The sequence below is a fragment of the Pantherophis guttatus genome, chromosome 15, assembly GCF_059756535.1.
Source record: "Pantherophis guttatus breed Tessera chromosome 15, ASM5975653v1, whole genome shotgun sequence".
Classification (NCBI taxonomy): Eukaryota; Metazoa; Chordata; class Lepidosauria; order Squamata; family Colubridae; genus Pantherophis; species Pantherophis guttatus.
In genome coordinates this window covers 11,058,322-11,075,956 of record NC_142077.1, presented here as the reverse complement: position 1 = coordinate 11,075,956, position 17,635 = coordinate 11,058,322, and the positions used below count along the sequence as shown (strand labels likewise).

At 44.0% G+C, this 17,635-nt stretch overlaps 1 protein-coding gene across 1 annotated transcript in view; it reads left to right on the top strand.

The window, feature by feature from the left end:
- The window catches only part of PLOD1 (procollagen-lysine,2-oxoglutarate 5-dioxygenase 1), a 39,071-nt gene that overhangs the window by 17,291 nt on the left and 4,145 nt on the right, over nucleotides 1–17,635 (top strand). Inside the window, exons 9-17 of the mRNA XM_060685275.2 lie at nucleotides 1,643–1,774; nucleotides 3,339–3,460; nucleotides 3,549–3,653; nucleotides 5,822–5,947; nucleotides 6,333–6,474; nucleotides 13,729–13,842; nucleotides 14,808–14,873; nucleotides 16,035–16,139; nucleotides 16,906–17,052. Coding sequence (XP_060541258.2) covers nucleotides 1,643–1,774; nucleotides 3,339–3,460; nucleotides 3,549–3,653; nucleotides 5,822–5,947; nucleotides 6,333–6,474; nucleotides 13,729–13,842; nucleotides 14,808–14,873; nucleotides 16,035–16,139; nucleotides 16,906–17,052 — 1,059 coding nt within the window. The remainder of the gene's footprint in view (nucleotides 1–1,642; nucleotides 1,775–3,338; nucleotides 3,461–3,548; nucleotides 3,654–5,821; nucleotides 5,948–6,332; nucleotides 6,475–13,728; nucleotides 13,843–14,807; nucleotides 14,874–16,034; nucleotides 16,140–16,905; nucleotides 17,053–17,635) is intronic.

The following is a 17,635-nucleotide window of genomic DNA, read 5'->3' as shown; positions in this document are numbered from 1 at the left end:
GTAGGTTTGAAAACCCCAACATTTCCCTATGTGGAAATTGGAAGGAAGATGCATTTAAATTAGTTTTACATTTGCCAGATGGCCAAGGCTGAATTTCTGTGGTGGTTTAGCAAGAAAATTTGACCGTGTGGGTTTTTTGCATTGCCTAGGATGAGATGATGCAGTCAGGAAGTGGGAATTTCCAGGCAGGCAGGCTGGATTTAAATATATATATATATATAACCCCTCTTACAAATTGATTGCCCTTTAAAAAAAAATTAAAAAGAGCCGTAGTGGCGCAATGGTTACAAGTATTGCAGGCTAACTCTGCCCACTGCCAGAAGTTCAATCCTGATCGGCTGCATGTTGACTCAGCCTTCCATCCTTCTGAGGTGGGTAAAATGAGGACCCAGATTGTTGGGGGGCAAGAGGCTGACTCTGTAAACCGCTTAGAGAGGGCTGTAAAAGCACTGTGAAGCGGTATACAAGTCTTTTAAGTGCTATTGCTGTAAGAGCCATGGTGGTGCAGTGGTTACTGTAGAATGCGGTATTGCAGGCTGACTCTGCCCATTGCCAGGAGTTCGATCCTGACTGGCTCAAAGTGGACTCGGACTTCCATCCTTCCGAAGTCCGTAAAATGAGGACCCAGATTGTTGGGGGCAAGAGGCTGACTCTGTCAACTGCTTAGAGAAGGCTGTGAAGTACTGTGAAGTACAATTGCTATAAAGCAGAGGTGTTAAACTCAAGGGGTGCTTAGATCTGGCCCACAGGGCTGGCCTGGAAATAGCAAAGGACTGGCACCCAAAACAGGGTGTAGCCTCCAGCACTCTGCCTGCCAAAACAGGGCATGGGGGTTGGGGGCGCGTGTCTCGTATCTCCCCACCCCCGAGAGAACAGTTCAGAGAACTACAATGCTGATCCTGCCCTTGAAGAAATCCAGTTTGACACCTCTGCTATAAAATTGTTGTGGCCCGCTGGCGACCAGCAGAGCTGGCAGCAGAGTCGGACAGTGAGGAGGTTGGAGAGGAACATGGGCGAGTCCTGGGGGCTGGGGAAAGCTCGGACGAGGGCTCTACATCGGAGGCAGAGAGGGAGCTAGACAGCAGTGAGGCAGAGGAACAGCTGGAGCCTGTTCCCAGTGTGCGCATGAGCAGAGCTGCCAGATGACAAGAACAACTCAGAAAGCAGGGTCGACTCAGGAGTAAAGCCACACCTTGGAGATGATTGTCCCCTCCCATAGGAAACAAAAGAGGAGCAAACGGGGAGTGGCCTTTTGCAGGAAACAATTCGTTCGGTAGTTTCAAGAGTGGAAAGTTCTATTCGTGACTCTAAGAGACTCTGTGCCAAGTTTGGCCTTGTACTGCGTTTGGAAACTAGTTACGTGGCAGCTTGCCAAGCGAGATAAGGTCAGTGTTGATAAATATTCCTTTGAAAAACTGTTTGGACAGGCCTTGCTGACTGTGAATGAAAGTAATTCACAGTCGTGTAAATAAAAGAGGTTTTGCCGGGACCAATTCCTGCTTCCTGCTTTTTAAGCGAGCCTCGGTCAGAACAAAAGTGGCTCTCTTCAACTCACCAAATTGAATCAAATCCAGAGGGCAGCTCTGTGAACTTTTGAGCCTGATCATCTTTTTCCCACCCTCCTCACTCTGGCCCCTTGCAGGAAGACTCACTTCCTCTGACCGTAATTGGCGTCTTTATTGAGCAGCCCACCCCTTTCCTGGACCAGTTCTTCAAAAGGCTCCAGCTTCTCCGCTATCCGAAAAAGAAAATCCACCTGTTCATCCACAATCACGTGAGTAGAGAGAGTTATCTGGCTGAGAAGGTATCCCCGCCCACCTCCCCACTCCGCCCCTCCTCCTGGCAGCTTGGCCTCTCGATTCATACCATATTATTCGGAATAAGATGCACCTAAATTTAGAAGAGGAAAATAACAAATGAAAGTTTTTGGCCTACCTTTTTTCAGGCCTTTTGTCGGGCCTTTTCCAGTCTTTTTTTCGGCCTGTTTCCAGGGCTTTTTTTTTTGGCCCATTTTTGAGGCTTTATTTGGCCCGCTTTTGAGGCTTTTTTTGGCCCATTTTTGAGGCTTTATTTGGATGGTTTTAGGGGCTTTTTTTTTGGCCCGTTTTCGAGGGTTTTACGAAAAAACGGGCCCAAAAAAGCCAAAAAGATGGGCCGAAAAAAGCCCCAAAAACGGGCCAAAGAAATCCCCAAAAATGGGCCCAAAAAGCCTCTAAAACGGGCCAAAAAAAGCTTCAAAACAGGCTGAAAAAAGCCTCCAAAACAGGCCAAAGAAAGCCCCAAAAACAGGCCAAAAAAGCCTCTAAAATGGACCAAAAAAGCCCCAAACACAGGCCCAAAAATCCTCTAAAACGGGCCCAAAAAGCCTCCAAAACAGGCCAAAGAAAGCCCCAAAAACGGGCCAAAAAGCCTCTAAAATAGGCCAAAAAAAGCCTTGAAAATGGACCCAAAAAGCCAAAAAAAAAAAAAAATAGGCTGAAAAAAAACCTCAAAAACGGGCTGAAAAAGCCCCGAAAACAGGCCCAAAAAGCCTCCAAAACAGGCCAAAGAAAGCCCCAAAAACGGGCCAAAAAGCCTCTAAAATAGGCCAAAAAAAGCCTTGAAAATGGACCCAAAAAGCCAAAAAAAAAAAAAAACAGGCTGAAAAAAAACCTCAAAAACGGGCTGAAAAAGCCCCGAAAACAGGCCCAAAAAGCCTCCAAAACGGGCCAAAGAAATCCCCAAAAATGGGCCCCAAAAGCCTCTAAAACGGGCCAAAAAAGCCTCAAAACAGGCTGAAAAAAGCCTCCAAAACGGGCCAAAGAAAGCCCCAAAAACGGGCCCCCAAAAGCCTCCAAAACAGGCCAAAGAAAGCCCCCAAAACAGGCCAAAAAGCCTCTAAAATGGGCCAAAAAAGCCCCAAAAACGGGCCCAAAAATCCTCTAAAACAGGCCCAAAAAGCCTCCAAAACAGGCCAAAGAAAGCCCCAAAAACGGGCCAAAAAGCCTCTAAAATAGGCCAAAAAAAGCCTTGAAAATGGACCCAAAAAGCCAAAAAAAAAAAAAAACAGGCTGAAAAAAACCTCAAAAACGGGCTGAAAAAACCCCCAAAACGGGCCAAAAATAGCCTAGAAAATGGGCCAAAAAAAGGCCTGAAAAAGCCTGAAAAAAACCCCGAAAACAGGATGTCCAGAGGCCAAAAAAATGGCTGGTGGGTAGGCGGGGCTTCGGCAATATTCGGTCTATAAGATGCACAGACATTTTCGCCTCCTTTTGGGAGAGAAAAAAGGGCATCTTGTAGTCCGAAAACTACAGTAACTCACAAGGACAACCATTGAATGTGCTTCTCGTCACGTGCAGGAGGAACATCACCTGTCCCAGGTGAGCTCCTTTGTGGACAAGCATGGCCAGGAATATCGCTCCCTGAAAGTGATGGGGCCGGAGGATAACCTGGAGAACGCCGATGCTCGCAACCTGAGCATGTAAGAAAAGCGGAGAGGTTTCCCCAAACACGGTCCTTGTCGCCTTGGGTGGCGAAGGGCCTGACTCGTTTGCTTCCTGCCCTTCTAGGAATCTGTGCAAGCAGAACCCTGCGTGCGAATATTACTTCAGCCTGGATGCCGAGGTGGTGCTCAGGAACCCAGAGACCCTGCAGATCCTCATGGAGCAGAATAAGTGAGTTGGAGGTGGCCTCCCTGGGATTGACAGGGTGAAGGGAAGACCCAGCCGTTTCAAGTCTATGGAGATTCTCAGTCATCCAGGTCATCGGTTGTCTCAAAGGTGCTTTTATTTTATTTTTTTTAAGGAGGCATCTTGGTTTTTCTTTGAAGACGTTTTGCTTCTCATCCGAGAAGCTTCTTCAGCTCTGCTTGGACAGTGGAGAAGGGAAGGATTTCTACTCCTTGCAGACAAGCTGGTCATTTGGGGAAACAAAACAACCACTTCACAAACGCATGGCTCAACATAGCAGAACAAACCCATCAGGACAAGATTCAGCAGTCCATCAGTGCATTTAAAAGACAAAGGCCGCTCTTTTGAAGACAGTCAAGTCCACGTTTTGGACAGAGAGGACCACTGGTGAAGGAGGCCGTCTATGTCAAAATTGAACATTCCTCTCTCAACAGAGGGGGTGGGATACGACACCACCTATCTCCAGTCTACAACACAGTCCTTTCAGCAGTTCCGAGAAGGCTCCACACCCGTTTGCATCACTCAGGTGATTCTGAGGACACAGGCAAACCTCCAAGTGGCCTCAACGACCCTCAACAAGGATGCAAACGACCAGCTGTCTGCGAGGAGTATCAACCCTTCCATTCCCCACCATCCAATCAGAGCTGAAGAAGCTTCTTGGAGGAGAAGCGAAACGTCTTCCAAAGAAAAACCAGAAAGTCCAGTTTGCCTCCCGAAAAAGCACCTTCAGGACCCCAGCCGTTCCTTTCTCCAGATCACCCAGGGATCCGCTAGCTCAAAACAGATCCTATTGTCTGCACCTGCCGTGGAAGTTTAATTAATCTGGGATTTGAAGGCTGAATCCCTAAGGGCCTGCAAATATGTTTTGCATCTCTATACAGGTAGTCCTCAGCTTACAACAGTTCGTTTAACTGTTCGAAGCAGCAGAAGTTTTGCGCTCAATTGTGGTTATAAGTCGAGGACTACTTGTAGAGAGAGTAAGAATTACCTTGGCTCTCTGGGGTATTTTTAAAAGATGGAGTGGACAAATAGCCTCACTCATTCCCACGACTATATAATCAAAAAAAGAACAGGCCTTCTTCTTATTCTTGGAAGTGTTTTTAATTTCTTCTCTCTCTCTCATTCATTCACTCACTCACTCTCTTTCTTTCTCTCTCTTCCTCCCTCCCCCTCCCTCTCTTTCGCTCTTTCTGTCCCTCTGGGTCATTCTCTTTCTCTCCCCTCTCTTTCTTTCTTTCTCTCTCTTTCTCCCTATCTCTCTTTCACTCTTTCTCTTTCTCTCCCTCCCTCCCTCTCTTTCTCTCTCCCTTTCTTTCTTTCTCTCTATTTCTCTGTGTGTCCCTGTGTCCCTCTCTTTCTCTCCCTCTTCCTCTTCCTTTCTCTCTTTCTCTGATTCTCTCTTTCATTCTCTTTTTCTTTCTTTCTCTCTCTCTTTCCCCCTCCCTCTCCCTCTCTTTCTCTCTCCCTTTCTTTCTTTCTATTTCTCTCTGTGTGTCCCTGTGTCCCTCTCTTTCTCTCCCCCTTCTTCTTTCTTTCTTTCTCTCTCTTTCTCCCTGTTTCTCTCTTTCACTCTCCCTTTCTTTCTTTCTCTCTCTCCCCCTCTCTCTTTCTCTCTCCCTTTCTTTCGTTCTCTCTGTGTGTCCCTGTGTCCCTCTTTCTCTCCCCCTTCCTCTTTCTTTCTTTCTCTCTCTCCCTGTCTCTTTCTTTCACTTTTTTCTTTCTCTCTCTCTCCTCTTTCCTCTCCCTCTTTTTTTCTCCCTTTCTTTCTCTCTAATTCTCTCTGTGTGTCCCCGTGTCCCTCTTTCTCTCCCCTTCCTCTCTTTCTTTCTTTCTTTCTCTCTCTCTTTCTCTCTCTCTCCCTCCCTCCCTCTCCCTCTCTCCCTTTCTTTCTCTCTATGTGTCTCTCTATGTCTCTCTCTTTCTCTCCCCTTTCCTTCCTTCCTTTTTCTCTCTTTCTCTCCCCTTCCTCTTTCTTTCTTTCTCTCTCTCTTTCTCTCTCTCTCTCCCCCTCCCTCTCCCTCTCTTTCTCTCTCCCTTTCTTTCTCTCTATGTGTCCCTCTATGTCTCTCTCTTTCTCTCCTCTTTCCTTCCTTTTTCTCTCTCTCTTTCTCCCTCCCTCTCTCTCTCTCTCTCTCTCTCTCTCTCCATGCCAGGTTTGTGATTGCCCCTCTCGTGAGCCGCATCCGGAAGCTGTGGTCGAACTTCTGGGGGGCCTTGAGTCCCGAAGGCTATTATGCCCGCTCAGAGGATTATAGGGACATTGTCCAGAGGCGGAGGATGTGAGTAGAGTGGCGGACTCGGGCGAAAGGTTTCCAGAATTCCCCTTGAAACTGTTTTTCTCCGGGGGTTTAAGGGCTGTGAATCTCATGGCTGAAAACAGTCGAGGTGGTTTCAGAAGCTGCTTTCTTTGCATTCGGTTCCAATATGCTTTCACTCGGACACTGAAGTATCATCATCTTAATACGACGCTAAGCCTTGCGCATTAAGTTACATTTTTGTGCAGAGTTTTACTCGGGCCCTGTTGAAAGGAAGCCTCTGTGAGAAAAAAGGAAAAAAAATAGTTTCTTTTTCAGTTTGCTTCATCCTTTTATTATCCGTCCCGGTTCTTTTTAGGCCTCATTGGCTCTCTCTCTTTCATTCTCTCTTTCTCTCTCTTTGTCTCAGTGGCCTCTGGAATGTCCCGTACATTTCTAGTGTCTACCTGATCAAGGGCAGTGTCCTGAGGTCGCAACTCGCCCAGCTGGATCTTTTCCGCAGCGGCAAACAAGACGCCGATATGGCTCTGTGCCATAACATTCGTGAGCAGGTTGGTGCGGGAAAGCAAGAAGCTCTCTGCTTTTATAGAATAGATAGAATTCTTTATTGGCCAAGTGTGATTGGTCACACAAGGAATTTGTCTTTGGTGCATACGCTCTCAGTGTACATAAAAAGACAAGATAACATTTGTCAAGAATCAAAAGGTGCAACACTTAATGATAATCATAGGGCACAAATAAGCAATCAACTCATACTAGGAAACAATTAGATAGATAGATAGATAGATAGATAGATAGATAGATAGATAGATAGATAGATAGATAGATAGATAGATAGGTAGGTAGGTAGGTAGGTAGGTAGGTAGGTAGATAGATAGATAGATAGATAGATAGATAGATAGATAGATAGATAGATAGATAGATAGATAGATAGATAGATAGATAGATAGATAGAAAGAATTCTTTTTGGCCAAGTGTGATTGGACACACAAGGAATTTGTCTTTGGTGCATACTTTCTCAGTGTACATAAAAAGACAAGATACGTTTGTCAAGAATCATAAGGTACAACACTTAATGATAGTCATAGGGTACAAATAAGCAATCAAATCATACTAGGAAACAATCAGATAGATAGATAGATAGATAGATAGATAGATAGATAGATAGATAGATAGATAGATAGATAGACAGACAGACAGACAGACAGACAGACAGACAGACAGACAGACAGACAATTCTTTATTGGCCAAGTGTGATTGGACACACAAGGAATTTGTCTTTGGTGCATACGCTCTCAGTGTACATAAAAAGAAAAGACACATTCGTCAAGGATCATAAGGTACAACACTTAATGATAGTCACAGGGTACAAATAAGCAATCAAATCATACTAGGAAACAATCAATATAAATCGTAAGAATACAAGCAACAAGTTACAGTCATGCAGTCCTAAGTGGGAGGAGATGGGTGATGGGAACGATGAGAAGATTAATAGTAATACAGCCTAATGTGAATAGTTTGACAGTGTTGAGGGGATTATTTGTTGAGCAGAGTGATGGCGTTCAGGAAAAAACTGTCCTTGTGTCTAGTTGTTCTGGTGTGCAATGCTCTATAGCATCATTTTGAGGGTAGGAGTTGAAACAGTTTATATCCAGGATGCAAGGGATCTGTAGATATTTTCCCAGCCCTCTTTTTGACTCGTGCAGCGTACAGGTCCTCCATGGAAGGCAGGTTGGTAGCCACTGTTTTTTCTGCAGTTCTAATGATCCTCCGAAGTCTCTGTCTGTCTTGTTGGGTTGCAGAACCAAACTAGACAGTTATGGAGGTGCAGATGACAGACTCAGTAGTTCCTCTGTAGAACTGGATTAGCAGCTCCTTTGTTGTTTGAGCTTCCTGAGTTGGCTGAGAGAGGACCAGAGGGAGGAGGAGGAGGAGGCCTGCCTCCCTCCCTTCCTCCCCACACTTGGGAACTGGGCATGGCTGGTCTAGTGAAGAGAAGGACCAGGGGAGACATGATAGCAGTCTTCCAATATTTGAGGGGCTGCCACAGAGAGGAGGGGGGGGTCAAGTTATTTTCCAAAGCACCTGGAGGCCAGACAAGGAATAATGGATGGAAACTGACCAAGGGGAGATTCAACCTAGAAATGAGGAGGAATTTCCTGACACTGAGAGCAATCAACCCATGGAACAGAAGTTGCCTTCGGATGTTGTGGGAGCTTCATCACTGGAGGCTTTCAAGAAGAGACTGGACTGCCATCTGTCAGAAATGATGTAGGGCAGGGGTCTGCAACCTTAAATACTCAAAAGAGCCATTTGGACCCGTTTCCCACAGAAAAGAAAACACCGGGAGCCACAAAACCTGGGTGGGCGTGGCCAACTCGATGTCACTCACTTCCACCAGTCACATGACACCCCCCCCAGCCACGCCTATCCAGCCGGTCATTAGGATAGAGAACCAGTTGTTAAAAAACACCGGGAACCACAAAATCCTTTTGACGTATCTCTCTCTCCCCTCCCTCCCTCTTTCTCCCCCTCTCTCTGTCTCTCTCTATGTCTCTTTCTCTCCCCCGCCCCTCTCTGTATCTCTCTGTCTCTGCCCTGGCCACTTCTCCATCCCCCACTGTCGCCCTTACCTTCTCAGGCCAGGCGAGGAGTGACTGGGAGGGGAGGGCGAGGGGCGGGGCCAGCCAGCAGTGGGATCACCGGACAGGGAGCCACAGCAGAGGGCCCAAAGAGCCGCATGTGGCTCCAGAGCCGCAGGTTGCTGACACCCGGTGTAGGGTCTCCTGCTTAGGCAGTGGGGGGGGGAGGGAGCTGGACTAGAAGACCTCCAAGGCCCCTTTCAATTAACAATCTGTTTAATAATAGTTGTGGAGGGGGGAGGTTACCACCTTTTGGTTGTAAGGCTAGTTATGGGGTGGATCAGGTAAAATTTGTTACTACCAGTTCTGTGGGCGTGGTTTGGCGGGAGGGGGCGTAATGTGACTGGGGTGGGCGTGGCCAACTTAAAAAAAAAAAAACTTTTAAAAGCATTTTTTCTAATGCTTTGAAAAGCCTCTCTGCCGATCAGGCAACTCAGCTGGGATCGTCAGAGAGGCTTTTTAAAAAATGCTTCGAAAAGCCTCTGACGATCCCAGCTGAGCCGCACAATCCTCAGAGACATTTTTTTATTTTTATTTTTAAAAGCATTTTTTCATCGGAAGAGGTTGTCAAAGTACCAACCTTTTAAAAGTAAAAAATAAAAGTTTTTTTTTCCGACTTCCAGTTTGCTGCTGGCCGCCGCTAGACGCTCCTTTGGGATCGTCAGCTTCCTTTGCCTGTCAGAGCCGCCTTCACAGCGGAATGGCGGCTCGAAAAAACTCCGTTTCCATGAGGAAACGGAGATAGAGCCGGCAGGGGTGGGTAGAACTCTCCGCAGAGCCCCAAAAGTTTTTTTTTACTTTTGGGACGGAGCGGATGAGATGCCCCATATCCCCAGCCGCTGCTCCGGGCTTTGGGAGACCTCTGCCAATGCAGAGCCAGGCGTGAAGAGCAAGCCTGTGAATTTAACAGATTACTAAAAGAAAATGTGAGCTGGACCTGTAATATTGAAACGCAAGTATTTTACTTATCTTCTAAAAAATTTATTTAAGAGAAAAGAGGAAAGGAAAGGGGGAGAAAAAAAAGCCTTTTAAAATGGCGTCTGCCGCGGCTGGAGAAGAGGCTGAAAGGGAAAGTCCTTCCGTTTTCTATTAATACAGTGTAGCGGAATAAACACCACTGGCTACATTTGTAGACAAAACTTCGCTCCTGTGTCTTTTTCTCTCTTTTTTTTTCCCTGGAGACTTGATATTGTTATTGATTGGAAAGAAGTCTTTTTTCTTTTAACAAAGCTTGCCTGGGTGGAAATATGGCACTGAAACTTATAAAGCCAAACAAACAAGTAGTGGGGGGGGATTCCCCCACTAATGACTTAAAAGAACAAGTTTTAACTCTTCAATCTCAGAAACCTGATTTTAATATAATAGAGTTTCTTTTAGAGGAGATTGTAAGAAGGGATGAGATTGTGAATCAGCATCTTGAAAAATTTAAGCAGGAAATTAAAGAATTGGTGAAATCTAAGTTTGATTTTTTGGAGCAAAAAATTTTAAAAGTGGCTAATGGTTTGTCAGAATTTATGATACAGTTGGCTACAAATACTAATTTACTAGAGTCTAAAATGGAAGAAATTCAAGATAAATTGGACAATAGAACTCAAAAAATTGAAAATGATTTGATAAACACTCAGGATAATAGCTCAGAAGAAAAACCTAAAATGGAGGCTGATCAAAAGTCTGGTAATGTAGAAAATCTGCAACAGAGGATTGAAAGAGAGGTTTTAATGGTACAATATAATTTCATAGAATATGCGATAAGACTGAGAGGTTTGCAGAAAGATAACAGAGATGATTTAAGGAAAATATCTTCTGAATTCCTAGCTGGGATTTTAAAGGTTCAACCCGAGGAAGTGTTTTGTAGGATTGACAGAGTTTACAGAATAAATTCCTGGATTGCCAAGCAAAGGCAATTGCCTAGAGATAATAATAATAATAATTTTATTTCTATACCGCCCTTCTCCCGAAGGACTCAGGGCGGTGTACAGCCTATTTAAAAACACAGACAAAACAATGATATAAAATTTAAAATAATTAAATAAGTGGCTCAAATTTAAAACCCCAATAAATTTAAATACCCCAATTTAAAACTATTGTGTTGATAGTCCGGCCTGGCGGAACAACAGGGTCTTCAATGCGCAGCGAAACACCCAGAGGTCGGAGATCTTACGAATTTCCGGGGGCAGTTCATTCCACAGGGCTAGGGCTCCCACAGAGAAGGCCCTCCCCCTGGGCATCACCAGCCGACATAACTTGGCTGATGGCACCCTGAGGAGGCCCTCTCTGTGGGAACGAACTGGTCGGTGGGAGGCTATTGGTGGCAGAAGACGGTCTCGGAGGTACCCGGGTCCTATGCCATGTAGTGATTTATTTTACAGACAAGGAAATTAGGAATAATATTGTGCAAAATTCCTTCAATTCTAATCTGCAACTGCATGGAAGAAAGATTTGGATTTACAAAGAACTCCCACCTAAGATATTAATGGAAAGGAAGAAATTTGCTTTTCTGGTGACTGAGTTAAAAAAGAGAAATATCCTATTCAGGTGGGACGCTCCAGTTGGTATCATATTGAGATATCAAGGAGAAAGATACCAGTTAAATACTGTTGAAAGAGCGGAAGAATTTTATCAAAACAGATTGAAAATGAACTTAACGTCTTCAGGTATAATACAGGATAAGCAGAAGGAGTTGGAAATAAAGGGAAAATACCGAGCTACAGAGACTGTACCAGATAAACTGCCTTTGGATTTTTCGGATACCCCAGCTGGATTATTTACAAATCGGAGAGAAGTGGCATCTGACTTTAATGTGATGACCTATCAAGTCAAGGACAAGCACGGAAACCAATTAGGGGATATACAAGGGGCAAAAAAGAAAGATGAGACACAAAAACAAAACCAACAAGATCAATCTACAGAGCAGAATCAAAACCGACTAGTTGATACACAATCCGTAGAAAGGAAACCAGGATGGAAATCAAACCCGCAAAAAGAAAAGAAAAAAAGAAATAGGTTGCATAAAAATAGAAATTTCTAAATCAAGCAACAGTGAAGCCAGTGACTTTAAAAATGAATGAGCATATGAAAATATAGAGGAGGCGACGTATTGGTCAATATTATCCCGAGGATGGTGACAGGCCTCTGCATTGCCGTAATTTTGGGATGTGAAAAGAGCCTCAAACTGATGGATTTTAATTATCTACTTTGGAACTCCTTTTTGTGCTGATAACTATATTATAATTATCTTGAATTATAAGGCAAAAGAGTCATACTGGGGCATGCAGAAGATCTGGTTGTTACCAACTACGATGATGGGAATTAATAATCCTGATGAAAGCCACAATTATTACTACATGGAATATAAATATAATGTCACTCGGGTGGTTGTTTTTACTTTCATATATATAAGAGGATATTTACTACTGATGGGGGCAGATATGATTGAAGATTTTGAATATACTGTTGCATCAGCAAGCTATGTTACCCTATTATGGATGATGGTTTTAATAATCCAGTGGAAAGACTTTAAAGAAGATATCATATGGATTATAAATTTAAAGTTATTGTCTTTTCTTTTTTACTTAGATATAATGGAATATATATACATGTACTTTTAAGTAGAGTGGGCAATGAATTAAAGACATTAAGAATTGTTGTGTATGATAATTTTGCAGGACAGTGGGTGAATAAGCTAGTTTGCAGACTGATTAGTTTAAGAAAAGGGATTTTTAAGTGATACGTTTAGGGGAGTGGAGGGAATGGATAGAGTGGAATAAATGTTAAATTAGGTTTTACGGGGAGGGCCGCTTTGGAATGTTATAGTAATATATATAGATCAAATGTTAAAGTAGGATTTATTGTATAGTTTTTAAAGTGGAAGGTGGTTTTGAATTGTTGTAATAATATACAGATACAAGCTTGGGAGAGGAGAAAAAGGGTAGATTATTGCCAAATTGGGAGTTATAATACTATTTTGCTAAATTAGAAGTTATTATACAACGTTATAGTATAATGTCTTTTTTCTTTTTTTTTTATTCCTTTCTTGAAATGTATTGATAAAGGGGATGTTATAATATTAATAATACTTTTAGTAAGTAAAGGTCAGTATTTAGAGGAGGGGGTAAGTAATCTGTTATGAATTAGGTTTTTTGTTATGAAGAAGTCACAGGGGGGGACGGGTGGGGAGGGGGGGTTAGGGAGGGGGAGGGGGAGGGGGAGGGGGAAAAAAGGGGGGGAAATTTTGTATTTGAAAACTTTTTCAATAAAAAAAATAAAAGCATTTTTTCGTCGGAAGAGGTTGTCAAAGTACCAACCTTTTAAAAGTAAAAAATAAAAGCCTCTGATGATCGGGCAGCTCAGCTGCGCATTTTATTTATTTATTTATTTATTTATTTATTTATTTATTTATTTATTTATTTATTTATTTATTTATTTATTTATTTAATTAATTAATTAATATCCCGCCCTTCTCCCCAAAGGGACTCAGGGCGGTGAACAGCCGAGAATTAAAATAACATACAATATAAAAGTTAAGATAATTAAAAATAAATTAAATTAAACGGCCGCCCCAATTTAAAACCCCTAGCTATATAATTAAAAAACTAACCCATAAAACCTATTCAGGCCAGGCTGGCTTGCTGAAATAAAAACGTCTTCAGGGCCTTACGGAAAGTGCGGAGATCCGGAATCAGCCATATTCCGGGAGGTAGCTCGTTCCAGAGGGCGGGTACTCCCACAGAGAAGGCTCTCCCCCTGGGGGCCGCCAGCTGACATTGCTTGACCGACGGCACCCTGAGGAGGCCCTCTCTGTGAGAGCGTATTGGTTGGTGGGAGGTTATCGGTAGCAGAAGGCGGTCTCGTAAATACCCTGGCCCTAAGCCATGGAGCGCTTTGAAGGTGAGAACCAACACCTTGAAGCGCACCCGGAAGACCACCGGGAGCCAGTGCAGCTCGCGCAGGAGAGGTGTTATATGGGAGTGCCATGTCGCTCCCGTAATCACCCGCACAGTGGCTGGGTGGGGGCTGCAGGGATTTTTGCTACCGGTTCTCCGAACCACCCGCCGCCATCGCTACCGGATCAGGCGATCCGGTCCGAACCAGGAGCATTTCACCCCTGGGGTGGATCCATGCAACGGAAGGGGTTTATTTGTTTGTTTGGTTTTTTTCTTGCAGGGGGTCTTCATGTTTTTGACAAACCAGCAGCCGTTCGGGCACATCCTATCCTTGGAGAATTATCAGACGAGCCACCTGCATAACGATCTCTGGCAAATCTTCAGCAACCCGGAGGTGAGCAGGCTTCCTTTCTTTCTCTGGAACCTGAGAATGAGACAGGTGTGGGGTGAAGTAGAGGCCAGTTTGAAAGGATTTTTTTTTAAAAAAACGGAGTGGGGGGGAGGTTTGTGCTTCTTAGGGGGAGAGAATTTGAGAACAAGGGCTCACGCAGAAAGAGGGAGCAGAAGGTTGAAAGGCCAGGAATTATAGGCATTGGGCGACGCTGTCTCTCAAAGCACGTATTGTGGCCTCTCCAGCGGCTGAATCAGGAGGAAGAGGTGTGGGAGTCAGGGTCAAGGCAACCTGAGGGGGAAGAGGGAATGGAGCTGGCAGAGAGAGAGATGGAGGTGGAGCCTGGGCCGTCCGTCAGCCCTCAGATGGAGAGTCAACAGCCCCCAGGTCTGGAGGTGGCTGATGAGGAGGAGGAGGAACAGCTGGGTCCAGTGCCTATCACGTGGATGCGCAGAAGGCAGAGGAGAGGAGAGCAGTGGAAATCTATGGGCCGGTCCTCGGGACGGAAGAGCCACCGCTGCTAATGAAGCCCCCACGCTAGCTCTGGGGATAAAAGGCAGGAGGCGGAGATGAATAGATGTGGCAGACAAGTATTCATCTTCCGGATGGACGGACTTGTTAGCCTGCAGTGAGAGAGAAACTTTTTGCCAGGGCTGCCGGCGCTCCTAATAAAGGAATCCTTGAGGGTTGGTCGTGTTTGGGGAGCTGGGTCAGCACAGCAGGTTTTGGTAAGAAGGAGTTGGAAGGAATTGGAGCAAAGAACCGCTGGGAAAGATAAGAACGAGCAGCTTTCTTAAGGACAAATGTGCGTTTACGACTTCCGGTTTTGAACCCAGCTCCCAAAGTCTCAAAAGAGGGTGGATTTGCGAGAGAGGCGATACTCCTAAGAGTCTTTTGGGGGGGGGGGGAAACCAATAAATCAAGCATCCTGCCCATTTTTTAATTTTTTTTTTCTCTCTCTCCCACAGGACTGGAATGAGAAATACATTCACCCAAACTACACCGACGCCTTAAAAGGGAAATTGGTAGAAACGGTAAATCATTTTTCTCTGTTGCCGTAGAATTTGGGTGTGTGGGAGGTCGGCAGAAAGGAGAAGAGAGGAGGGCTCAAATCCCCCTTCACCTTCCTGAAAAATTGGCTGTTTTATTCATTTAAGCTTTTACTTTGTACCATTTAATCAGGTACTGATTGCTTTGTAATCTACATGTAGTCCTCAACTTACAACAGCTATTAATTCCTTTTGCAACCTTCTGATAAGCAAAATCAGTGGGGAAGCCCAAATCGTTTAACAACCGTGTCACTAACTTAAAGCGATTCACTTAACAACGGTGGCAAAGAAAGGCTGTAATATGGGGCAACACCCGCTTAGCGGCAAAAATTTTTGGGCTCAATTGTGTTTGTAAGTCGAGGACTAGCCGTACTTTAATTGGATGTTTTAATGGGTTTTTTTTCATTGTTTTAAAATCTTTTCAGAATTTTAATTGTAATGTTATATTTTAGATTCTGAGTTGCCCATAATTGTTTACTGGGATGGCAGCTATATATATATAAAATTAGAATAAAATAAAATGTGAAGTGAAATAAAATATGGTGGAGTAAAATAAAATAAAATTTGGTGAAGTAAAATAAAATAAATTAAATTAAAAATAAAATTAATAAAATGAAATGAAAAGTGAAGTAAAATAAAATACAATGAAAGGTGAAATGAAATAAATTAAATTAAAAATAAAAATAAAATGAAATGAAAAGTGAAGTAAAATTAAAATAGAATGAAAAGTGAAATGAAATCAAATAAACTAAAAATGAAAATGAAATAAAATGAAAAGTGAAGTAAAATAAAATACAGTGAAAAGTGAAATGAAATCAAATAAATTAAAAATAAAATTAATAAAATGAAATGAAAACTGAAGTAAAATAAAAATAATAAAATGAAATGAAAAGTGAAATAAAATAAAATACAGTGAAAAGTGAAGTGAAATCAAATAAATTAAAAATAAAATTAATAAAATGAAATGAAAACTGAAGTAAAATAAAAATAAAAGTAATAAAATGAAATAAAATGAAATGAAAAGTAAAATAAATTAAAAATAAAATAAATAAAATAAACAAAACAAAAACATAGAAATTGCTACAGAGTGATGCAAAGTATCCTAGACAGCTCTGGACTTTTACCCCTTGTCCTTTCTTTGGCCAGCCCTGCCCAGATGTCTACTGGTTCCCCCTCTTCACCGACACAGCTTGCGACGAGCTGGTTGAAGAGATGGAGCACTTTGGCCAGTGGTCCAAGGGAGACAACAAGGTAAGGCGACCCTCACAGGTGTGGCTCATCTTAGGAGGGTCTGTTATGGCCCGCCAGCAGAGCTGGCAGCAGATCTGGACAGTGAGGAGGCTGGGGAGGAACATGGGCCAGTCCTGGAGTCTGGGGAAGGCTCTGATGAGGGCTCTGCGTCAGAGGCAGAGAGGGGGGCCAGGGCCGTCTGCCAGTTATCAGCTGCCTTCGGAGTCAGACATCAGTGAGGCAGAGGAACAGCTGGAGCCTGTTCCCAGTGTGCGCATGCACAGAGTTGCCAGACGAAGGGAACAGCTGAAGAACAAGGGGCGACTCAGGAGTAAAGCCACAGGTGGACGATGAAGGGCCCCTCCCAGAGGGAATAAAAGAGGAGCGACAGGGGAGGAGAGTTTGCAGGAGACAATTAGTTCATTCCTGCATTCTTGCCAATGAAAGATATTGGCCTGGCCACTCTCCAAGACTGATAAAGGTCAGTCATTGTGATGAACTATCTTGGAAGACTGTGGGAGAGGAAAGACTTGGCTGGAGAGGAATTCACTGCAAATGAAATAAAGGGGTTTTATCGGGGCGAGGAATCTGCTTCGTGGTTTGGGAATGCCTAGGTCAGAACAGGGTCTGGATCCGTCCTTTCCAACGGATGTCGCTTCCTTAGCCGAGTCGCCTGCCGAGGAAAGTTTGCCAGGCAAAGTGGCTGGTTTTAAAAACAAACTGAACCGTTGAGGATTTTTTTTTTTTAGAGCAGTTACCGGCTAACTTTACTCACCATTTTTAAAAGGACCAGAGGATTTTGGGGGGCTACGAGAATGTCCCGACCATTGACATCCACATGAACCAGGTCAACTTCGAGCGAGAGTGGTACAGATTTCTCCTGGATTACATCGCACCCATCACGGAGAAGTTCTACCCCGGTTATTATACCCAGGTGAGTTCAATTTATACGTGCTGGGATTGGAAAGTCACGGGACAATTCGAACTGGTGGCTCTGGGATCCCGAAAGGAAGCTCTTCGAGGGGCCTTATGGGGCAGGCTGAGAGAAAGAAGAAAATATGAGGCCACGCGCACCCCCAAAAAGCAGCAATCGCTCCTGGATACCGTATTTTTCGGAGTATAAGACATACTTTTTTCCCCCATAAAAGGAGGTGAAAATTTGGATGCGTTTTATACACCGAATGTAGCCCCACCCACCCGTAAAATGGGGCGCATGGAAGCGGCAATAGGCTATGGCAATCCCTGCAGCCTGAAACAGCTGATCTTCGGGAGGCCGATCCAGCTGACAATCAGCTGCTTGTGCTAATCAGGCTGTGCTGAAGCTGAAATTGAAACGGGCTGTTTGCTGCAACGAGGCAAATTGTTGGGAGGCAGAGGCAGATTTTTTTCCCCCTTGTTTTCCTCCCCAAAAAAGGTAGGTGCGTCTTATAGTCCGGAGCATTTTATACTCCGAAAAATACGGTAAACCCTTGTAAGCATTTCTCTTTCTCTAGCTCCTTTGCGACTGATGATGGCTT